Source organism: Talpa occidentalis, unplaced genomic scaffold (genome assembly GCF_014898055.3).
Source record: "Talpa occidentalis isolate TD23 unplaced genomic scaffold, MPIMG_talOcc4v2.1 talOcc4.16, whole genome shotgun sequence".
In the NCBI taxonomy this organism is placed as follows: domain Eukaryota; kingdom Metazoa; phylum Chordata; class Mammalia; order Eulipotyphla; family Talpidae; genus Talpa; species Talpa occidentalis.
In genome coordinates this window covers 65,259,099-65,279,994 of record NW_023601653.1, presented here as the reverse complement: position 1 = coordinate 65,279,994, position 20,896 = coordinate 65,259,099, and the positions used below count along the sequence as shown (strand labels likewise).

General features: G+C 35.2%; 1 protein-coding gene across 1 annotated transcript; it reads right to left on the bottom strand.

The window, feature by feature from the left end:
- Positions 1–15,165: 15,165 nt before the first annotated feature.
- Positions 15,166–20,095, bottom strand: LOC119247000 (NKG2-A/NKG2-B type II integral membrane protein-like). The gene is made up of 5 exons (XM_037513227.1): positions 19,909–20,095; positions 19,438–19,527; positions 18,899–18,952; positions 18,246–18,397; positions 15,166–15,192 (listed from the first exon to the last, which is right to left on the bottom strand). Exons 1-5 carry the CDS (start codon positions 20,093–20,095, stop codon positions 15,166–15,168), a joined length of 510 nt encoding a protein of 169 aa, XP_037369124.1.
- Between the last annotated feature and the right edge of the window lie 801 nt (positions 20,096–20,896).

Here is a 20,896-nt window from a genome sequence, read left to right as displayed (position 1 = left end):
TCTCCCTAATGAACACTGATGCAAAAATCCTCAATAAAATTTTAGCTATCAGAATCCAACAATGTATCCATAAGATAATTCACCACGACCAAGTGGGATTCATTCCAGGGACACAAGGATGGTTCAACATCCGAAAATCAATCAACATTATCCAACACATCAACAAAAAGAAATATAAAAACCATATGATAATATCAATAGATGCTGAGAAAGCTTTCGACAAAGTTCAACACCCATTCATGATAAAAGCCCTTGAAATTCTTGGGATACAAGTAACATACCTCAACATCATAAGGCCATATATGACAAGCCAACAGCCTGTATCATACTCAATGGTAAAAAGCTGAAAGCAATTCCACTAAGATCTGGAACAAGACAAGGATGTCCACTCTCACCACTGCTTTTCAATATAATACTGGAAGTCCTAGCCAGAGCAATAAGACAAGAGAAAGACATAGAAGGAATCCAAATAGGAAAAGAAGTCAAACCATCACTATTTGCAGATGATATGATAATATACATAGAGAATCCCAAAAACTCCACAGAAAAACTAATTCAACTCATCAATCAGTTCAGTAAAGTGGCAGGATACAAAATCAACACGCAAAAGTCAGTAGCCTTCCTATACACAAACAATAAATCTGAAGAAGAAGAAATAAAAAAAAATCCCTTTTATTATCAAAACAAAAAAAATCAAATACTTTGGAATAAATCTAACAAAAGAGGTAAAGGACCTATACAAAGAAAACTATAAAATACTGTTAAAAGAAATAGAAGAAGACACAAAGAAATGGAAAGACATCCCCTGCTCATGGATTGGAAGAATAAACATTATTAAAATGGCCATCCTACCAAAAGCAATCTACAGATTCAATGCTATTTCAATCAAAAATTCAATGTCATTCTTCAAAGAAATAGAACAATTATTGATGAAATTCATATGAAATCACCAAAAACCCTGAATAGCCAAAGCTCTCCTGAAAAAAAAAAAGAAGGGATTGTAGGCATCACACTCCCAGACTTCAAACTATACTACAAAGCCATAAACATCAAAACTGCATGGTGTTGGAACAAGAACAGATCTACAGACCAATGGAATTGAATAGAAAATCCAGAAATGAACCCACAGATTTACGGTCAACTAATCTTTGACAAAGGAGCAAAGACTATGCATTGGAGCAAAGAAAGTTTGTTCAATAAATGGTGCTGGGAAAACTGGGTTGCTACATGCAAAAGAATGAAGCTTGACCACTACCTCACACCATACACAAAAATCAACTCAAAATGGATTAAAGAACTAGACATAAGACCTGAAACCATAAAAGACATAGAAGGAAATATAGGCGAAACACTACGTGATTTGCACATCAAAGACATCTTTACAGACACATCACCCAAAGCAGTGATAGTAAAGGCAAAGATAAACAGCTGGGACTACAACAAATTAAAGAGCTTCTGCACAGCAAAAGAGACAATAACAAAAACAAAGAGAAACCCCACCAACTGGGAGAACATTTTTGCACCCAACAGTAATGATAAAGGACTGATCACAAAAATCTGCAAAGAGCTGATGAGACTCAACAACAACAGAGAAAATAATCCAGTCAAAAAATGGGCAGAAGAGCTAAAAAGAAACTTCTCTGAAGAGGAAATGCAAATGGGCAACAGGCATATGAAAAAAATGTTCAGCATCACTTGTAATCAGGGAAATGCAAATCAAAACTACCATGAGATACCATCTTACACCAGTGAGAATGGCACATATTAAAAAAACTAGCAACAACAAATGTTGGCGAGGGTGTGGAGAAAAAGGAACTCTCTGCACTGTTGGTGGGAGTGCAAACTGGTCCAACCACTATGGAGAGCTGTGTGGAGATTTCTGGACCTACTAAACATAGAGCTTCCATATGATCCAGCAATTCCACTCCTAGGTATTTACCCAAAGGTCACAGAAACATCAATTCTAAAGAGCACCTGCACCGCTATATTTATAGCAGCACTATTTCCAATAGCTAAGCTTTGAAAACAACCCAAATGCCCAAAAATAGATGAGTGGATCAACAAGACGTGGTACATATATATACCATGGAATATTACTCAGCATTCAAAAAAGATAAACACATGCAATTTGCAGTAACATGGATGGTGCTGGAAGGGATCATGCTCAGCGAAATAAGCCAGAAAGGAAAAGAAAAATAGTGGATGGTCTCACTCATAGCAGGAATCTAGAAAACTTAAATAAGGGACCAGGAAAATGAATAACTATAAGAAAGTGAAAATCAAAATCAACAAAAAACTATGAACTAGAGACACTATATGAAGGGTAGGGGGTGGGAGGGGAGGGATTGGGGTCAAAATAAGGGGGTTGCAATTGTATGGGGAATATAAAAATAAAATTTATTATAAAAAAAGAAAGTAGGACAGTAAAAGCAAACTTTTAATTTATTTATTGTTCCTGAAGGAACATTGTTTCACATCCTTGTTGGGTTTTTAAAGTACAAGATTTTCTTCCAAGTCACTAAACCACTCCCACCACTCCCATCAACTATAGTCCTTCACTGAAGCCCATTGTGCTCTCCCTCCACACCCACAGTCTCATGTCTCCCCTCCTCCTCAGCTGTAGATCTAGGGCCAGTTTTCAAGGGTTAATTTTTGTCTTTGTTTCATCCTTTGGCATTTCTATATTCCACATATAAGTGGAATAGGTATTAGCAAGATGTGGTATATATACAAAATGGAATATTACTCAGCAGTCAAAAATAATAAACTCAGGTCATTGGCAGCAATAGGGATTATGCTAAATGAAATAAGCCAGAAAGAGAAATATAAAAGTAAGCTTTTAAAACAAAAGTTAAATGTCACAAGAACATCAAAAGAAACAAAACATTGAATTTGTTAAGCTTGTTTCAAATAGAATTGTTACTTTCATCATTTTCTGCTTGAATCAAAAACAGAGAATATGTCTATCTGTCATTCTCAAGGGAAATTAATTCTAAGGCACTATTGAGGAGATTGAGTTAATACAAAGTCAAATTTTTAGTTTTATAAAGTCTTAAAATTGGAAACAAACTTTATAATTATATCCTTCCATTTGTACAAATATTTGAGTTTCCCATAAGAATGGCAAAATTGGCTAGATATATACATATTTATTCATAAACTAAATTAAGAATTTTCTATTAGCTACAATAAGAATTATATCATTAAATTATTTGTTAAGGATGCCAAATGTTGTCACATTGACCAATGTTGATTTTTTTAAAATTTGAGCTCTGTATGTTTAATTTGATATTTTCAATTAGATCTCTCATATACATATATTATTATTTTTGCCTATATGTCAAACTATGGGTTCATTTTGTGGAATTTTAGCTACAATGACATCCGTACTCAGACAATATGAATTCATAATAAAAAAATGCTCAAAATAATGGGTAGCTAATTTATTGTATACATATATTTTCCTAATAATGACTATTCTAAAGTTCTAAGAGAGACAGATACTCTGGAGCTTAATAACAAATGTAAATATTCTTTCAATAAGTTAGTAAAGTGCATTTATTTTCATAGATTTTTTTAAAATGGAGACATTAGTTACTATCTCTAGAAAAAATATTTAATGCTCATTCAAACGTGATGCATTTATTCTAGAAGATAATGTGGACATGGAGGACAAAAGTGACAAAGAAAATAAATTATGTGTAAAATCCAAATGCATATTAATTAGGTAACATAGTAGTGATAAAATTTTAAATTTCTAAATATATTTATTTTAAAATTCCAGAATGCAAACATGGCATAACAATAAAATTTAAAAGGCAACCAACTAATTTTACTCCATTAAATGCTAAGAGTACCAATTCTTTAGACTTTAATGATTAAAGAATGTATGTTATAGGGTCTCCCTGTTGGCGCAGCGGTTCAGCGCTGGGTTGCGAAGCTGCCCGCAGCCTCTTCAGCGCCGGTTTGATCCCCGGCTGCTCCCCAGCTACCAGAGGAGGGTCCCACATGGCACGCAGACCTCTCCTGCTGCCCACTGCTCCCTTCAGCAGTGTACTTAGGTCCTTCTGCCTGCTCTGCTCCCCGCTCTGGCTCTGGTGAATTCTCTCACCCTTCAGCGCCTCCCCGGTGGCGCAGCGGTTGAGCGCTGGGTTGCGAAGCTGCCCGCGGCCTCTGCGGCGCCGGTTCGATCCCCGGCTGCTCCCCGGCCACCGGCGGAGGGTCCCGCATGGCGCGCAGACCTCTCCTGCCGCCCGCTGCTCCCCTCAGCAGTGTACTTCGGTCCTTCTGCCTGCTCTGCTCCCCGCTCTGGCTCTGGTGAATTCTCTCACCCTCCCGCGCTTCTGACTGTACCCAGTGCATGTATAAACAAAACAAACAAACAAACCAGCAAACAAATAAATACAGCATGCCTCTATTAAAAAAAAAAAAAGAAATCAATATTAAGTGATTTCCAATTAAATATTAAGAAGTTGCAAACATAATCCCAGAATTTTTTTAACAAATTTATTGAGATGTATTTACAAAACATAAAATTTATCCTTGAAGTGCATAAGACAAAGATATTTATCAAAGTCAGAGTTTGCAAACTTCATTACCCATAACACTCACAATGCTATTATCACTTCAAAAAGAAACAGGGAACCAATAGGTGGCTGATCCTTTTCCAGCATCCTCTCTTTCCTGGGCAACCCCCAAGCCACATTCTGCACCCATGAGTTGCAATTATGTATAAATGAACTCACATGATAATGATCTTTTTGAAGGTTGAATGCCACAATGAAATGTTGAACAAAAAATGTCAGACACAAAAATAATGATATCTGTACTTTCTGAACATAGTGTGTTTCAATAATTATTTTGAAAAACTGTCATTAGAATAAAAAACAAAATCAATAAGAAGACTTATTTCTTGAAATAAAAAGTTAAACAAATAAATCCAAACTTTTTTTTCTTTCAATTTAAAGCTTATGCTTGCAAGAGTATATATATGGATCTTCACAATTATCTGCATAATATTTAGATTGTAGCATAACACAGTGATTGTTAGCAGATGATGATTCTCCTATCCTGTAATAAAGAAAAATGCGTAATTCTGGTGTTACATAATGTCAGGGCAAACCAAGAAACAATAGCATTTCTTCTGACTGCAGTACAAATATATTGTGAAAATGGATGAAAACAATTTTCATAGAATATTTGTAAGAGTTGGGAGTTAGATAAACTGAGCTGTCCTTTCTTCAATATTTATAAGATTCCACTCACATTCAACACCATTCTTCATGTCTATAATTTAAATCAAATGCACTAATATCAACATCTTCTGTTCCTTTTCATACCTTTCTTTCTTAAGTTCCTCCTTCTCTTTCTTCTCTTAAGTTCTATAACAATGGGGAAAACCAAGAAACAATAGCTTTTATTAAACACTATCATCATATTATTAAAATAATACTCACTCTGTGTGGGAAGTTGACCCATTTACAAATGTCCATGGCTGATCGCTGTTGTTACGGTAAACTCCAATCCATGATGAAACTGATATGGAGTTCATAAATTTCTATTCAAACATAAAGAATTCTCACTTACATAAGAATGATGAAAGGCTTCATTTAAAAAAAAAAAAAAAACAAGTAATATGTTTTTTTCCTAAGACCCTACATTTTCAGAAGGAAGAAGATTCCAATCTATCACCACATACATGTAGTGTGCTGAAAACTACTGTGCATAGCGCCACAAACTCTCACCAGCACATCATCATTACAGAATATGAGCTTCTAAACATGTATACTTAGGAACTTCACTCTTCTTGTTATGTGAACAAGGAAAATCTGACCTAGGCCTGTGGTCTGTCAGCACCAACCTACACCAGGAGGAGGCTCTGGGCAAACATTACCCCCTGAGGTGAGGGATCCTGTGTAAAAACAGCAGGGCAGCCTGATAAGGGCCATGCCTCAGGACATGACAACAGTCAGCAGCTGGGACAGGCTTCTCCTCCCACCACTAGGGACACATGAGCAGGGCTGGGAGGGAGAGGATGGGAAAAGTAAGGGGACTATATGCCTGAGAATAGAGAACCCAGGAGTTTCTTTATCTCTGAGCAGGTGACACGCACACCCCACCCCTGACAAAATGGGTTTTAACATGTAAACAGAATGGGTTTTAACATGTTTTGTGTTGTTACTCTGACAGGCCATCAAGCTCTCCTTCCAGGTTTTTTGCTCAGCACTAAAGTAATAGCAGTTGTTGGAGTACATAAACCACCCCTTTGGACAAGGGCCACAATGACATGCTGAAGAGAGATTATAAATTACTATCTAAAACTATTTGGATTAATAAAATAATACATCTCCTAGACATGCAGAGATGAACAATCAGGTACAAAATACATGCAAACACCTCACAGCTGGTGCGTACAACACACCCTCACCAAGAAAGGGCAGCTTCTCAGGCTATAATGTATGTGTCCATATGAACCAAACTTTCACAAAAATTATCCACTGTATATCCTGACAAAGAGTAAATAATGTCATTTTTTAATAGTAAAATTGTTTTTTTCATATAATAGCAGCAACACATGAGCCAATTGGCCACATGGTTTGGAAGTTCTAAGTGAATTTTATTCCTGTTGTTGGATATAATGAACCCCCCCATTATCATTATTACATGAACATGTATTATTTGATTTTATAATGTATGTTCTAACAGAAAATTAGTTATCATTATTATCTAGTCTAACAGATATACATAATATAAACTTTACTAACATCAGAATTTTGGAATTCATTGTGTACCTTTCTGGCTCTTTGTTACTGTGGAGGAAACTTTCTTCTCTGGATCTTCAGTAGGAGCTAGAAAAAATAAAATAATCCTTATAAAATTTAATAGTGTTTTAAGGAAATACCAATCAATATAATATTTCTAAGTTAGAAATGTTGTATTTTGGTAGATTTATAGTAAATATATAATAAAGTTGACTTTCCCTGACAATTAATAAAAGCATAAAACTTTGGGGAAAACATCACAAAAATTTAGATTCAAATTTCACCATCTCTTACAGTATGTAGTCACCAAATTTCAAAAATTATGTCAAAGTTTTCAATAGAGTATTTCAGTCACCAAAAGTGTGACTTTGAATCATGATATCTGAATCTACACAAAGTAATCTCTACAATCATACTTATATTTGTACTTTTGGGAATTGAGATTAATCATTCAACATTCAATTAAAACAATACATTAAAATAATAGTTCTTTTCCTTCATATTATGAAATATTTAAAAGCACTGCCAATCATTAAGTGAAAAGTTCCATTACAATCCTTCATTAATTTACCTACGGGAAATTTAATCCACACTGGCACAATAATGCATATCAACACAAGGCACTTGAGTCCGAAGATCCCAGCAACGAACTTCTCTGGAGGTGCTGCTAAGCCTGCAGGGAGAGAAACGGAAATGAAGAGAAAGGACAGATGGAGACAGGTGTTCAGTTTACACACAACGAAATCTACATGCACAGGGAATCATACGTATAAATTTGACTCAAGACCTCTATCTCCCACTGGAATCGTTCCCCCAGAATATGCCATTGCTTTGTTTAGTAAAGAAAACACCTATGAATTGTCGTTTGTCAACAGTTATATATTATAACAATACTGGAAAAAATAGCCATCAGTTTTCCTACTAGAATACCATATTCCAGTCCCAAAATCTGAGCCTCACAAATGAAAAACATGTCAGTTAATACGTTATTCTTTGTGCACCTCTACCCTCTGCATCTCCCAGAACAGTTGTGCTGTGTGTCTACTCAGTGTTTTACCTTTGAGGTGACAGGACTTGCCATTCTCCTGAGGATCCCGAGCAGCATTGTGCAGACTTGATTCTGCATTGGTTACTCCCTGCTCCGTTCCAGTAGTGGAGCTTTTACTCTCTTTAGGTTTCACTTGCGGTTTTTTTGAGACCCCTGCCTGCTTCATCTCTACATAGGTGACTCTTTGCTGGTTCATCTCTGCTGCTCTGTAAAGTTCAGAACTGTGCTCTGTGATAAATGCTTCTCAGTCTTAATAAATGATGCATAGGACCAGGTCACTGTGGGCAGAGTGTGACTTGAGTGATAGACTCATATTGCAGTTGAACAACACACATGTCTGGTATAAACATGTCTGATTGAAACTTCCAGAAGATCCTATAACTATCCAAGTTAATGAAGGTTGCCTTAGTTCTGCAAGTAATTGCAATCGATAAAAAATCGTAATTTTAGAAATTCAGTGAATAGACTCTGTAATGAGTGGGATCTAGAATTAATTCTGACTTTGATACTGAGTATCATGTTTTAATTTTAACTCAATAAAAATGAAAAAGCAAACAAACTAAAAAGTTATATAGTCTTTCAATTCATATTTAGTTTACTAATCTACAATGAAAATAGGAATATCTAAGGTATCTAAGATATAATACATGTAAATCATGATACTCAATCTGACTTTTGTAAGTTGTCCATAATAATACATTTCTTATTTTAGATTTCTCATGAATGTGTCAGTAGCAGTTTGAACAGGAAATTGTTACACTTGGGCTATTTTGAAGACAGTTCATCTCATCACACACCTCCAGATGATAGGAGATGATGGGTTTATACTGTGTCATGTACTTTTTACATTTTCAAATACCTCTGAAATATATCAGGGAATAAAAGAGTTGAACACTCATACTCGTAATTTGTTTCCAAAGCAATCATAAATGTTGAACACTTAGCTCTTGTTAAGACAATCAAATGCTTAAATTCTACTATAAAGCAAGATTCATAAATCTTGAGATTGTATATTTCCCCTATGTCCTTATTATATCATTTATATTATAATGAGAAAAATATTATTGTTCTATTACCAATGGGTGTTTAATATTGTTTGTTACTAATTATTCCAAAAATCCCCACATTTTCAACTTTTCTATAACAAAAATCAATACCAACTTACTTCTCAACATCTCTTCCCCAGTCTGAAAATTTCTGAATTCAATTTAATTCCTTATAAATAAGTTATTTAGATTTCCACTGATTAAAAAAAATAAACCATATAGTATTTCTAGTGACTGAAATATTACCACCATTCACTCATTCAAACTCCAATTATAATTGTGTTTTAATGGAAATATTTGTTGTGAATGATAAAAACCTAAGTGTACTTTACTTATGTAAGGGAATTGCAAAAGTAACTTTCAAAAATCTCACAGAACCAAATATTGGGGAGAGCAGAAAAAATATACTATTGAAGCACAGAGTGAAGGTGTATGACAAAATGATCATTATCACAGAAATGCAAATCAAGACCACAAGGAGAACCTACCTCATAACTGTGAGAGCTCTATCTAAAATATCAGAAACAACAAGTGCTGTTGAGAATGAAATCTATGGTCAAACAATATAAAGCCTCAAAAATTACTCAAAATAATAAGAGTAGCTATACTTTACTCTTTATGAAATATATAGAAATAGTCTTACAGGGGTGTGTGTATGCATACATATATATACAAACATATGTATGCATATATAATTTGTGACTGTTTCTTGTTGTGAAAATATCTAGTGACCTAAGATGGATGAATTGGAACTCAATAAGAAGCAAAGAATACCCTTTTCAGGTTAAGTCTCAGCGCTATCACACAATCACAGCTGCAGCCTGAGTTCCATCCCCAGTCATGAAGCTAACCCACATGGTGCAGCAGACCTCTCCTGTCTCACCTGCTGCTCCCCTCAGCAGTGTAGATCCACCTGTTCTACTCCCCACTCTGTCTCAGAAAAATCCTCTCACCCCTGTTCCTCTGGCCTACAACACAGTTCTTGCATGCATAAATATAAAAACAATTTTTTAAGATTTTATTTTTATTCATTTATCTATTTTTTACTGAACATAGAGTATTTCAATAATTATTTTCAAAAAAGTCAGGTGATGGGACTGAAAGGATATGTTTTCAGGAAAAATCAATGTGATTTAGTGAGTGTTTATGTGGCAGAATTGTTTTTCTTTTCTTTTTTTATTTTTAAAGATTTATTTATTTATGCATACCATAACTGGGGTATAAGCCAGAGATGCGTGGGGTGAGAGGATTCTCCAGAGACAGAGGGGGGAACAGAACAGGCAGACTGGCTGAAATACACTGCTGAGGGGAGCAGCGGGCAAGACAAGAGAGGTCTGCTTCCCCATGTGGATTGCTCTCTAGCCAGCCGGGGATCCAACTCATGCTGCAGAGGCTGTGGATTGCTTCACAGTGCAGTGCTAAACCCCTTGTGCAACCAGGGAGCCCCTAGAATTGTTTTTCTTAATTTTTGTTGTGGGAGGAAGATCAGGGTGAGGCCTAAGTTGGTGAAAAGGTTGAGGTATGAAATAATTCACCCGAGACAGAGTTACAAAAAGCTTTTCAACGGTTTGGTAAGTTGGGGGGCCAGTTTGCACCAGTTACCTGCTGAGATGCTTGGTGTCTGGCACTGGACTTGGACACAGAAACATGTCCTGGTCTCTGCTTTCTGCATTTCTGTAACTAGGCCTGTTTTTCTGGACATGGTGGTCGGTATCATGGCATTTCTGGTCATGGTGGTTGGTTTTGTGGCCTTGTCCCCAAGGCAGGCTTATCTATCCCACTAGCTATTCAAGTGTCCCACACCTGCCGCTGGGTCAGGAGTGGAGGTTTAGTTTTTAACTTCACTAAACTATAACCTGATGCTCTTCAAATGTTTTTCAAATAATTTGCAGATACCTATAAATTATATTTATAAGATACTATTTTCATCATATTTTATAAGAAAGGAATGTGAGCCAGAAAAGTCATGGGGTTAATAGGGTGCAGTTAGAGTTACATTCAAATGATCTGGTTTCATGGTTCATGTCCTAATTTTTTTAAATTATTTTTATATTTATTTTATTATATTGTTCATTTTTGGACAATATTTGTTTTCTCCCTTTAGGTACAGTCCCTGCAGATCTCCCAGCACCACATCACCCGTGGGCCATCACTATGTTCTCTGTGCTTTTCCCTCTCCAGTTGTGACCCCTCTGCTCTCTCCCGACTGTGTGCCTCTGGTCTATTCCCAGACTTCAAACAAGATGTTTCCTCCACATTTGTATGGTGATCCAGGTCCCTAGAGAGCCTCGGTATGACTGTACCAGCACACTGGGTAAACTCACAAGGATTTTACTTTTTTAAAGATATATTTATTTATATTTTATACAGAACTGGGGCACAGGCCAGATGCGCGGGAGGGTGAGATGATTCACCAGAGACAGAGTGGGGAACAGAACAGGCAGAAGGACTGAAATACACTGCAGAGGGGAGCAGCAGGCGACTCAAGAGAGGTCTGCTTTGACATGTGGGATTCTCGCCGGCCGGGTTCGAAATTGTGCTGCAGAGGCTGCGGAAAGCTTCACAGTGCTGCACTCAACTGCCTGTGCTACCAGGAGCCCCTCATAAGAATTTTTAACACAGAGGAAATAATTACCTTGATGGGAAATGAAGGAACTACTATTTTTTTCCATTTTCCTTTCTTTTCCTTTTACAAATGCATCTTTCTTACAAAATATATTGACAAAACCATTCCTATGGCCATTGTAATGGATAAGATTATTTTTCAGTGAGTCCACATCCTCCCCTCAGAACACCATGAGTAGACCTTGGGGGTAGATAATCAATGAATGTTTAACTATGTGATTTATCTGGACAATGTCATGTGAGTGTGAAGGTGATAGCCTGAGTCCTGAGCCCAGACAGACATAGAACATTTCTGCTTGTCCCTCAGACAGCTGCTACTCTCTGCTGTGAGAAGGTCATGTACCTCGTAGCTCAGTGCTCAGAGAGTAAAATACATTTCAACAAATACAATCTGAGCTGACTCTGTGGTCTGAAGTCAAGCCCATACCTGCCAGCTTATATCAACTGAAACAGTCAAACCACAAGTGGGTGAATGAGACAATAATACCTATTTTTAAATGTCAGTGCAATTTTGGGCTGTTTACTACCCAAATTCAACAATTAGCTACATCTATAACTTATAAATTATATAAATTCAATCATGATTAATTATATATTGTCTATGCACTTTTATAGAGAATCTATAGAAAATTCTATATTCAAAGAAATAAACGTATATCAAATATTTTTTTTTTTTGCAAATGATAATGAGCTAGGTCATCTCTTCTGGTTGTAATGTAATTACGGCATAAATATTTCTGCATCGTTATTAAATTATGAAAATTTCCCAATAACTAGCTGTGTGGCCATGTAAATGTTCTTAGCTTTTAAAATCTTTTTGTTAATTAATATTTTTGTTTCTCATAAAAGTGTTTTTCTAAGCATGGGAATAAAATGTGGTAGAGAGGGTGAGAGATAATTTAATAAAACAAAGTAGATTAATGAATGTAAACATTTTCAAAAGTACTTTCAATGTAGGAAATTAATAGTGTTAAATGATCTTACATTAATGTACATACCTCCTAATATCCTAAATTCAAAAAAGCTTTGATCCGTCTTCAAATAAAAATATGATGAGTAAAAAAAAAATAAATAAATAAAATAAATTACCTGAATTTCACCAGGGGAAAAAAGACAATAGAGAAACCCAAAAGAAACTGATTATTCAGTGTCATTGAAAGACTGTTTTTCAGTAGTTCTAAGTTGTCTTCAGGATAGTCCCATTTGATTCACATTGATAGATCTCTCTTGATCATTTTTCAAAACACTGACTGGTGGTTTCACATTTTTCTCTTTCTCATGCATTTTGTCTGAGTATAGCACCCCAAGTTCTCTTTCTCCCTCTCTCCATTTATTCTTTATGGACATCTACTCTCAGCCATGATCAGCGTGGTAGATTTGGCACATTGGCCACTCAACTCCTATTCAAAATAATGAAACTCTGTAAGAGATGAGAACACTACCTGTGAAATTGCCTATCACGACCTAATGTGAATCTAGTCACGATAATGTTTCACTTGGACAGATTCAGAAGATAAATATTGGTTCCATTTGTTCCAGGGCAGGGAACTACCAAATTTGGCTGCTTTAAATAGGTTCTGCCATACACGGCATAAAGACAAAATATACTCTAAAGCATATAACATTCAATACAAAAGAACTTTAATACAACTCGCATGCAATAAAGAGAGAAGAAAGAATATAGTTTTCAAATCAAGCACACTAAGTTACCCGTTAACTTGAAGGTAAGTGCCTACCCAACAGAGTGGCACAAAGCAGGGCTGCTGAGACCCAAAAGCCTGCCACAATCTGCCCATAGGGTGGGCACCACAGGAAAGGAGCAGAAGGGGCCATGCAAGTCTGGATGGGAAAGAACAAAGTCAAAATCAAAATAAAGGCTGCCATTGTTAGGCTCCCCTTGGTCTCTCACCCACATCTGTACAAGTGTACACATCCTTCTGAGTCACCCAAGTCCCAGGTACAAGTCCAAAGCCAAACTTTTTTACATGTCTCTCTGCACTCTGCACCATGTGCCTCCTCTAGGGCTTCTTGCTCTCTCCTCCCTTGTCCCAGTCTTCTGTTCAGTTTCTCCTCCCTGCCCATCTCTTCCCTTCTTAAGGTGGGGCAGGGAACCTGGAACTGCCCCTTTCCCTGGGTATTACCCTGTTACACATTCTCCAAGGCAGTGGCCAGAAACAGAGTTTCTTTTCTTTTGGAATTTTTTTTAAAGGTTTATTTATTTATGCATACAAGTACTGGGGTACAGGGCAGAGGTGTGGGGGGTGAGAGGATTAGGCAGAGACATAATGGGGAACAAATAGGCAGACTGATTGAAACACACTGCTGAAGTGAGCAGCAGGCAAGTCAGGAGACATCTGCTGCGCCATGTCGGTGGCTCCCTGGACCGGGATCGAACTTGTACTGAAGTGGCTGTCAATAGCTTCATAGGTTGCATCTTAACCTCTTGTGCCACCAGGGAAGTCCAGAGAACCAGAAGTTTCTTATAGAGCAACTATGTGGTTGTGGCATGATAACCTGAGTACCAATTCATAAATTATTACTCTCAACTCCAAATCTGTATTTTATTGCTCTGTTCTTTGATAATGGAGCTAGAACCTTAAATTTGTCTTCCTTGTCGGCACACATGATGTTAAGTTTTGCTGTAATGGACCCTGGGGAGACACTGCAGGGAAGGGGCTCTTTTTGGCTTCCCCAGGTGGGCTTCACTTGCTGAGATTCAGCTGTCAGGGACCACATGGAGAATGTGCTGGTGCTCTCTTCCAGCCAGCTTTCTTGGTTAATCTGTCACAGTTTCTTTCTTTCTTTTTTTTTTTTTTATACATCATTTTTCCTTTTTTTTGCACAGTGTATGCATTTTCATCTTGGTTATAGTCCCCATACAATTCCTACTCCCCTTGTTTTGATCTTACCCCCTTGTCCCCAAACTCCCCAGTAGTGAAAGATTTATTTATGTATGCCTACAACAACTGGGGTGTGGACCAAAGACGCTGGAGTGAGAGGATTCACCAGAGAGAGTGGGGAGCAGAACAGGTGGATTGACCAAAACGCACTGCTAAGGGAAGCAGTAGGCATATAGGAGAGGTCTGCTGTGCCAAGTGGGTTGCTCCCGGTTGGGGGATTGAACTCTTGCTGCAGTGGCTGGCAATAGCTCGATAGTGCTGTCTTTAACCCCTCACCACCAGAGAGGCCCTGTCACATGTTCTTGCCCTCCTGCCTCTGCCTGCGGATACTCTGGCAAGGAGTGTTCCTGTCCCACAGACCAGCCTAGATCTGTCCTCATCAAATAGTTAATCATTCTTTACATCAAACTTTCCCTGATTTGTGTCTTCTGACTTTTCTATGACTTAACCACTTTGCTACCATAGGTCGTGGAATCTTCCTCATCAACAACTTCAAGGGCTAGAACAAATCAAGTAATAAGAAAATAGGAGTGGGATTATACACCTTTGAGTGCTGACATTAGTATTTCTCATTTACATATGGTTTATTTTAATAAAATGATATCTTAATATAAAATTCTAAGAAAATAACTCAAAGCTAGAAATGTGGACTCTGCAGATGATGAGTGGCATTTTACCAAATTTAGGTAAGCCGAGGTGCTTGATGCTTACAGATACAAAGTTTTTTTTCTAAACAGGAGTCAAAAGACACAATTTTCATTTCAAAATCTAAAAATGGGCAATTTTTATCCTTCTCTGAAGATTGTGAAATCCTGAAATATAGAGAATGACATAAAATTAATAACCATACATGTAATATTAATTAATATTAGTTATTAGTTAATATTTTGGTGAAAACAATGTATTTGTTCTATTGATTATTTCTATACCTAAATATTTCCAATACAAGTTTCATTGGAACCATATAAGTAATTATGTGTATAGAGATATTAACATTTTTTTTTAATGCTATGATCATTTCCTTTATGGCATCCAAGATAATAGTTCTCAAAAAACTTACAATTTGGAAGAAAAATCTGAGCCTGTTGGCCACACCTGTGAATTATTATAAGTTCTCTGGGCAAGGTCAATCCATGAGTAAACATGAAATGAGCTCAAAAGTTTCTATGAGAAAACAAAAATGAGAACAACTCATCAGAAAATCAGTAAGCCTTTGGAAGACTGGAAAGACACTATGGCCCACTAAACATAATTGACATATATAGAATTTCATAATTATTTATATGAAACATAAGAATCTTTAAGCAATCATGTACTTCTAGAAAACAGAGTTCAAAGGTGAAATAAAGCAAAATCTCTTAGAACATGCCTTATTCTCAATGATAGTAAGTTAAAAATACATAAAACAATTTCTGTTTGAATTAAAGCAGGGCTTAGAAAAAAGGCATAGCTTTGTCAGATAGTACTGATTTGTAATGACCGGGTTCTTTTCACTTAATCTTAAAAATAATGCTATATTTAGTCTCCTTGATGTATGGTAAAAAATTTATTTTTAAAAAAGTGTGATCTGAATTTTTGAGAAATTTCCATACTGTGTTCCACAGAGCTCGACCAGTCTACATTTGCACCAAAAATGAATTGATTTACCATATGATGCAGTAATTCTACTCTTAGATATGTACTCAAAGAATACAAAACAGTAATTTGAAGGGATGCATTCACTCCTGTGTTCATCATAGCACTGTTTGTAACAATCAAGTTTTGAAAACAACCTAATTGCCCCAAAACAAATGAGTGGAACAGGAAGTGAAATATATGTACGATGTCTTAAAGATGATATCTTAATATAAAATTCTGAGAAAATAACCAAAAGCTACAATAAAAGATAAACTCTTGTCATTCAGAACATGATTGTGAGGGTGGGATTCTACCAAGCAAAGTAAGACAGCAGGAGAAAGGAAGAAAATAATTGATTTAACTTGAAATAAAAAGCAACAAAATATTTAAAAGATAGGGATAAAAAGGAAATAGCCATGCAAATATCTGGAACACAATGGGCAACACTGAAAAGTTACTAATATAAAATAATATAAACTTACTGTAAAATACACAGTGTTTAAAGTTGGGATTGGCTTAAAGTAGAATACCCAGATAATAAAACAGATTAGAAAGTGCACAAGTATATGCACAAATACATGACATGCAAGTTTCAACAAAGATGCAGACTCATTAAGTGAAGAAAGCAAGTCTTTCCAATCAATGCTGTGGAAATAGCTGGCTTTCAGTGGGAAAAATGTCAAATAAATGATCATAATTTTATCCATACATCATACTCTATGTAAAAATAAGCTCAATAGGTTGTACAGCAAAGTGTAAACTTCAAGAATATATATTACAAAAGAAAAAAAGAATGCTCTTGGCTTAGACAGAAATTTTTTAGATACAAAACCAAAAAATGATCCATAAAAGAATGCACCAATGATGTTTGTAGTTAATAAAAATAAAATATCTCTGATCTTTCCAAGGAAAAGACAAATCACAAGAGTTAGAGAAAATATTTGCAAATGATAGATATATTAAAAAAAAAAAAGACTTGCTTCCAGGACATATAAAGAATTGGAAACGCAAAATTAATACATTAATAGATTCTGGTCATTAAAGAGTTACAATATTAAAGCAAAAATGTTAAGCCACAGTCAAAAAAATGTTGCTTACAGCTCACGAGATAAAAATATATCATATCTATAATATAACAAGAGCTCTAGGAAGGAAAATGCAGACACCTTCTAGGAGAGAAGGGCGAATAGCACTTCATAGAATAATTCAGCACTGAACATACCACAAAAGTGCATTCAGTTTAATAGTAATCAAGAAAATGGCAAATAATATCATAATGATACTGTTAAATAAGCATCAGACAGTATATTAAAATTCCTGAAAGTACAATGCTGTGGATCAAGGGGCCATTAGTAAAATGTATACTTTCACAATTTTTTTTTTACCCTGGGATAATTTAATAAATTAAGAAATACCCATAGTTATGACCCAGCAAAATCATTTGGTGCATTTGATGCAACATAAATTGTTTATATAGAGATACAATTATAATTATATTTACAGATTATTGGAGTATAATAGATATAGCATGTTATCAAAATATAATGTATTATATACTATGTATTTATACATAATAGGCACATTGTTGCAAATGCAATGTAATATTAGGAAAAGGTCATACAGGAATATTTTCATAAAACAATTATTCATAACACCCACAAATTAAATTTCTGAGTAGACATGTCATATTAGTATATTATAGCAGTAATAATTGACAAGTTGCAGATAAATGCAAAATTATGGATGAACTACAAATATCAAATGAGCATGAAAAGAAACACATAAAAGGCATTTTTCCATTTAAATAATGCTCAAAATTAAACAAGGATTATTCAAAAAATAGCAAAGTGATTAAGTAAACAGAGAGAAGTAAATAGAGTGCATTCAGGGGGCACTGCTGGGCTTGGGAACTCCTATTTAATTTGCAGTTACCTGGATTTATTTCACTTAATAATTCTGCAAAATCATCAGATATTTAGTTTCCTTCATGTGTGGTAAAATTGAATAACAAAGTTTATGTGAAATAGCATCTATAGAAACTTGGTTTTCTATGAAAAACTATAATTGAAATTTATTAAATATGTATTCATGGTATAAAATAGAAAAACAATGCAAAGTCAAACAACAAAATTATTTACAGGATTTAAAATAAAACTACACATATCCACCCAAGTATGGATGCAATCAGCAAGTATAATCGTGTCTAAAATAATCTTTTAATAAAATATTTGAAACATTTAAATCTTACTATTTCTTCCTGATTTTCTGTGTAGAGCAGATGAGAGTTGTTGGAAGCACAGGTCGTTATGCTGTCATTCCAGGTTTTTTTTTCATTACTGATGTGGTAGCAGTTGTTGGAAATTGTTAACCACTCCTTTGGACAAGCTGTACAGTAGTGTGCTATGGAAACATAATGAATTATTACCAAAATGGAAGTTGAATTTTTAATAAAAATGATTTTAAAATGTGCATGAGAGAAGACATTTACATATATATTATAACATAGTTAGGCATCCTCACAGCTTGTACATATGAAAAAGAAACACAATAACTCAGAGAAAAGTCAACTCCTCTCTCTTAAGGTATGGGCTTATACAAAGCAAACACACAAGCAAAACTATGTACTTTCTACAAGTTTTGAATATGTAGTAAACAAAATACTGTTTTAGAATAGAAATATTTATCTAACTTAGAGCAGCGGGACATTGTAACTAATTGACAACAATGAGTAAGATGATTTTAAATGACCGTTTCTCTATTATTGCATAACATGAACATTTTAATAATCTACTTATTTATTACCCAAATTTGTAATTCATTTTTTTTACATTTATAACTTATCTAAAGTAGAGAGAAAATATAAACTGTATTAATATCAGAACTTTGAAAATCACTGCATACCTTTTGGGGTCATTGTTGTCAGGGATGAATAGTTCAGCTTTTGTGTTTCAATAGCTAGAAAAAACAACAACAAAGTAATCGTTATAAATATTAAAGCTGTTCTAAGGAAATTATAACACTTCTTTTTTAGTTTGAAATTTGACTTAAATTAGAATGAGCTGCAGTGCAATTGATTTTTACCAAGAAAGCAGTAATGTATTGAACATTTGGATTAAGCTATTTCAGAAGCCAACAAGATAAAACTATATTATCTCTGGGTTTAGCTTAAAGCTCCAGCATTAATTTGTATTTCTCAAAAAAGGCTTTCCATATCCTGAAACATGTTTTGAATTACAAAATTTCAATATGTAACAAATATTCTCAATGCTCATTGTTATTTATACTACTGACAAATTTTGAATAAACTTTCCACATTAGGTCTAAACAAACATATTAAAAGAGAGTTCTATTCTTTAATATTATGAAATCTGTAGAGTGTTGATGATCATTAAGTGAAATGTTTTCTTATAATCCTTCCAATTTTTACTTATAGACATTACTAATGATTACTGCGACAATACTGAGTATCAAGACAAGGAAAATAATTCCCAGGATCCCAGCAATGAGCTTCTCTCGTGGGGATGGTAAGCCTGCAAGGAGAGAGATGGAAACACTGAGAAAGGAGAGATGAAGACAGTTGCTCAGACAGTTTATAGACAAGAGAATCCACATTCACAAGGAATCACATATATAAACGTGGATCCCAGACCTATGCCTCCCATTGTAACCTTTTTCCCAGCATACACTGTTGCATTTACAGTATATGTAATGACCATGAGTAGTTACTCAGTGACAGCAATGCCTGGATAAAATTAGTCTTTATACCTCACATGAGAATCTTGAATTCCAACTTCAAATTCTGATCTTCACAAATGCAAGATAGGTGAGCTTCTTCCCTATGCATACTCCCACCCCTGCGCTCCATTGTCCATTCCAGAGCAGTTATATTGTGTGTGTATAAAACATTTTACCTTTGCAGTGGTTTGTCTTGTCATTCCCCTGAAGATCCTGAGAAGCATTTTGAAAGTCAAATTCTGCATAAGTTATTTCTTGCTGGGTGACCGAAATGGAGTTTTCAGTTCCTAAAGGTTTCATTTGCTGTCTTTTTAAATTCTTTGCATGTTTCAGTTCTGCATAGATTACACCCTGGTTATTCATCTTTGCAGCTTGAGTAGAGAATTAACTGTATTTGGTGAGAAGATGCCTGGTGTAGTCAATATGGGCGGAGTGTGGGCTGAGTACTCCTATAGCATTCAAACACTGTGAAGCCTGTTTTTAATTTCCTCACAGCTTTAAATGTGAGTTTTATGACAGAATAAGTCGTTTTTAAGATGATATTCTATGTTTGATATATTATTTTTGATTGGAGAAATATAAGTCAAAAACCTAGTTTTTGTTTAAAAACAAACAAATGCATGTATGGCACCTTTCTGCACTAAATTACCATTATTTAGTGACTTAAATTATTTGTTAGAAGTAGATGAGGTGCTAGCATATATTTTATTTGCAATTATTGTGAAGTTCTAAGAAATCATTAAAAATTTAAAGAAATCTTTTGTACTTTGAAAAATATTACTTAAACCACTGCCCTTACTCAAATTGTGAATAATTTGAGAACAAGGCACAAAAAGTCTTATTTAATTTAAAGTCTTATTTAAATTGACAATTGTTTTAATAGCTAAGATAGAAAAGCACACAATGATAGGGACAACTTATAGGATAACAGTATTGGTTCAACCTTCCAGAAAGATCCTAAAACTGTGAGACAGTGATGGTCTCCTCAGTGGTGTAAACAATTATATCAAATCACATAATATAATTTAGTAAATATTCTCTCTATCCAATGGAATCTAGAATTGATACTGGTTTTGAAATTCACAAAGTATGATCTTTAAAAGTTGCTCCATTATCAGCAATTTAAGTTCCTGTTCTACAATGGGAATAAAAATATGTAAGATA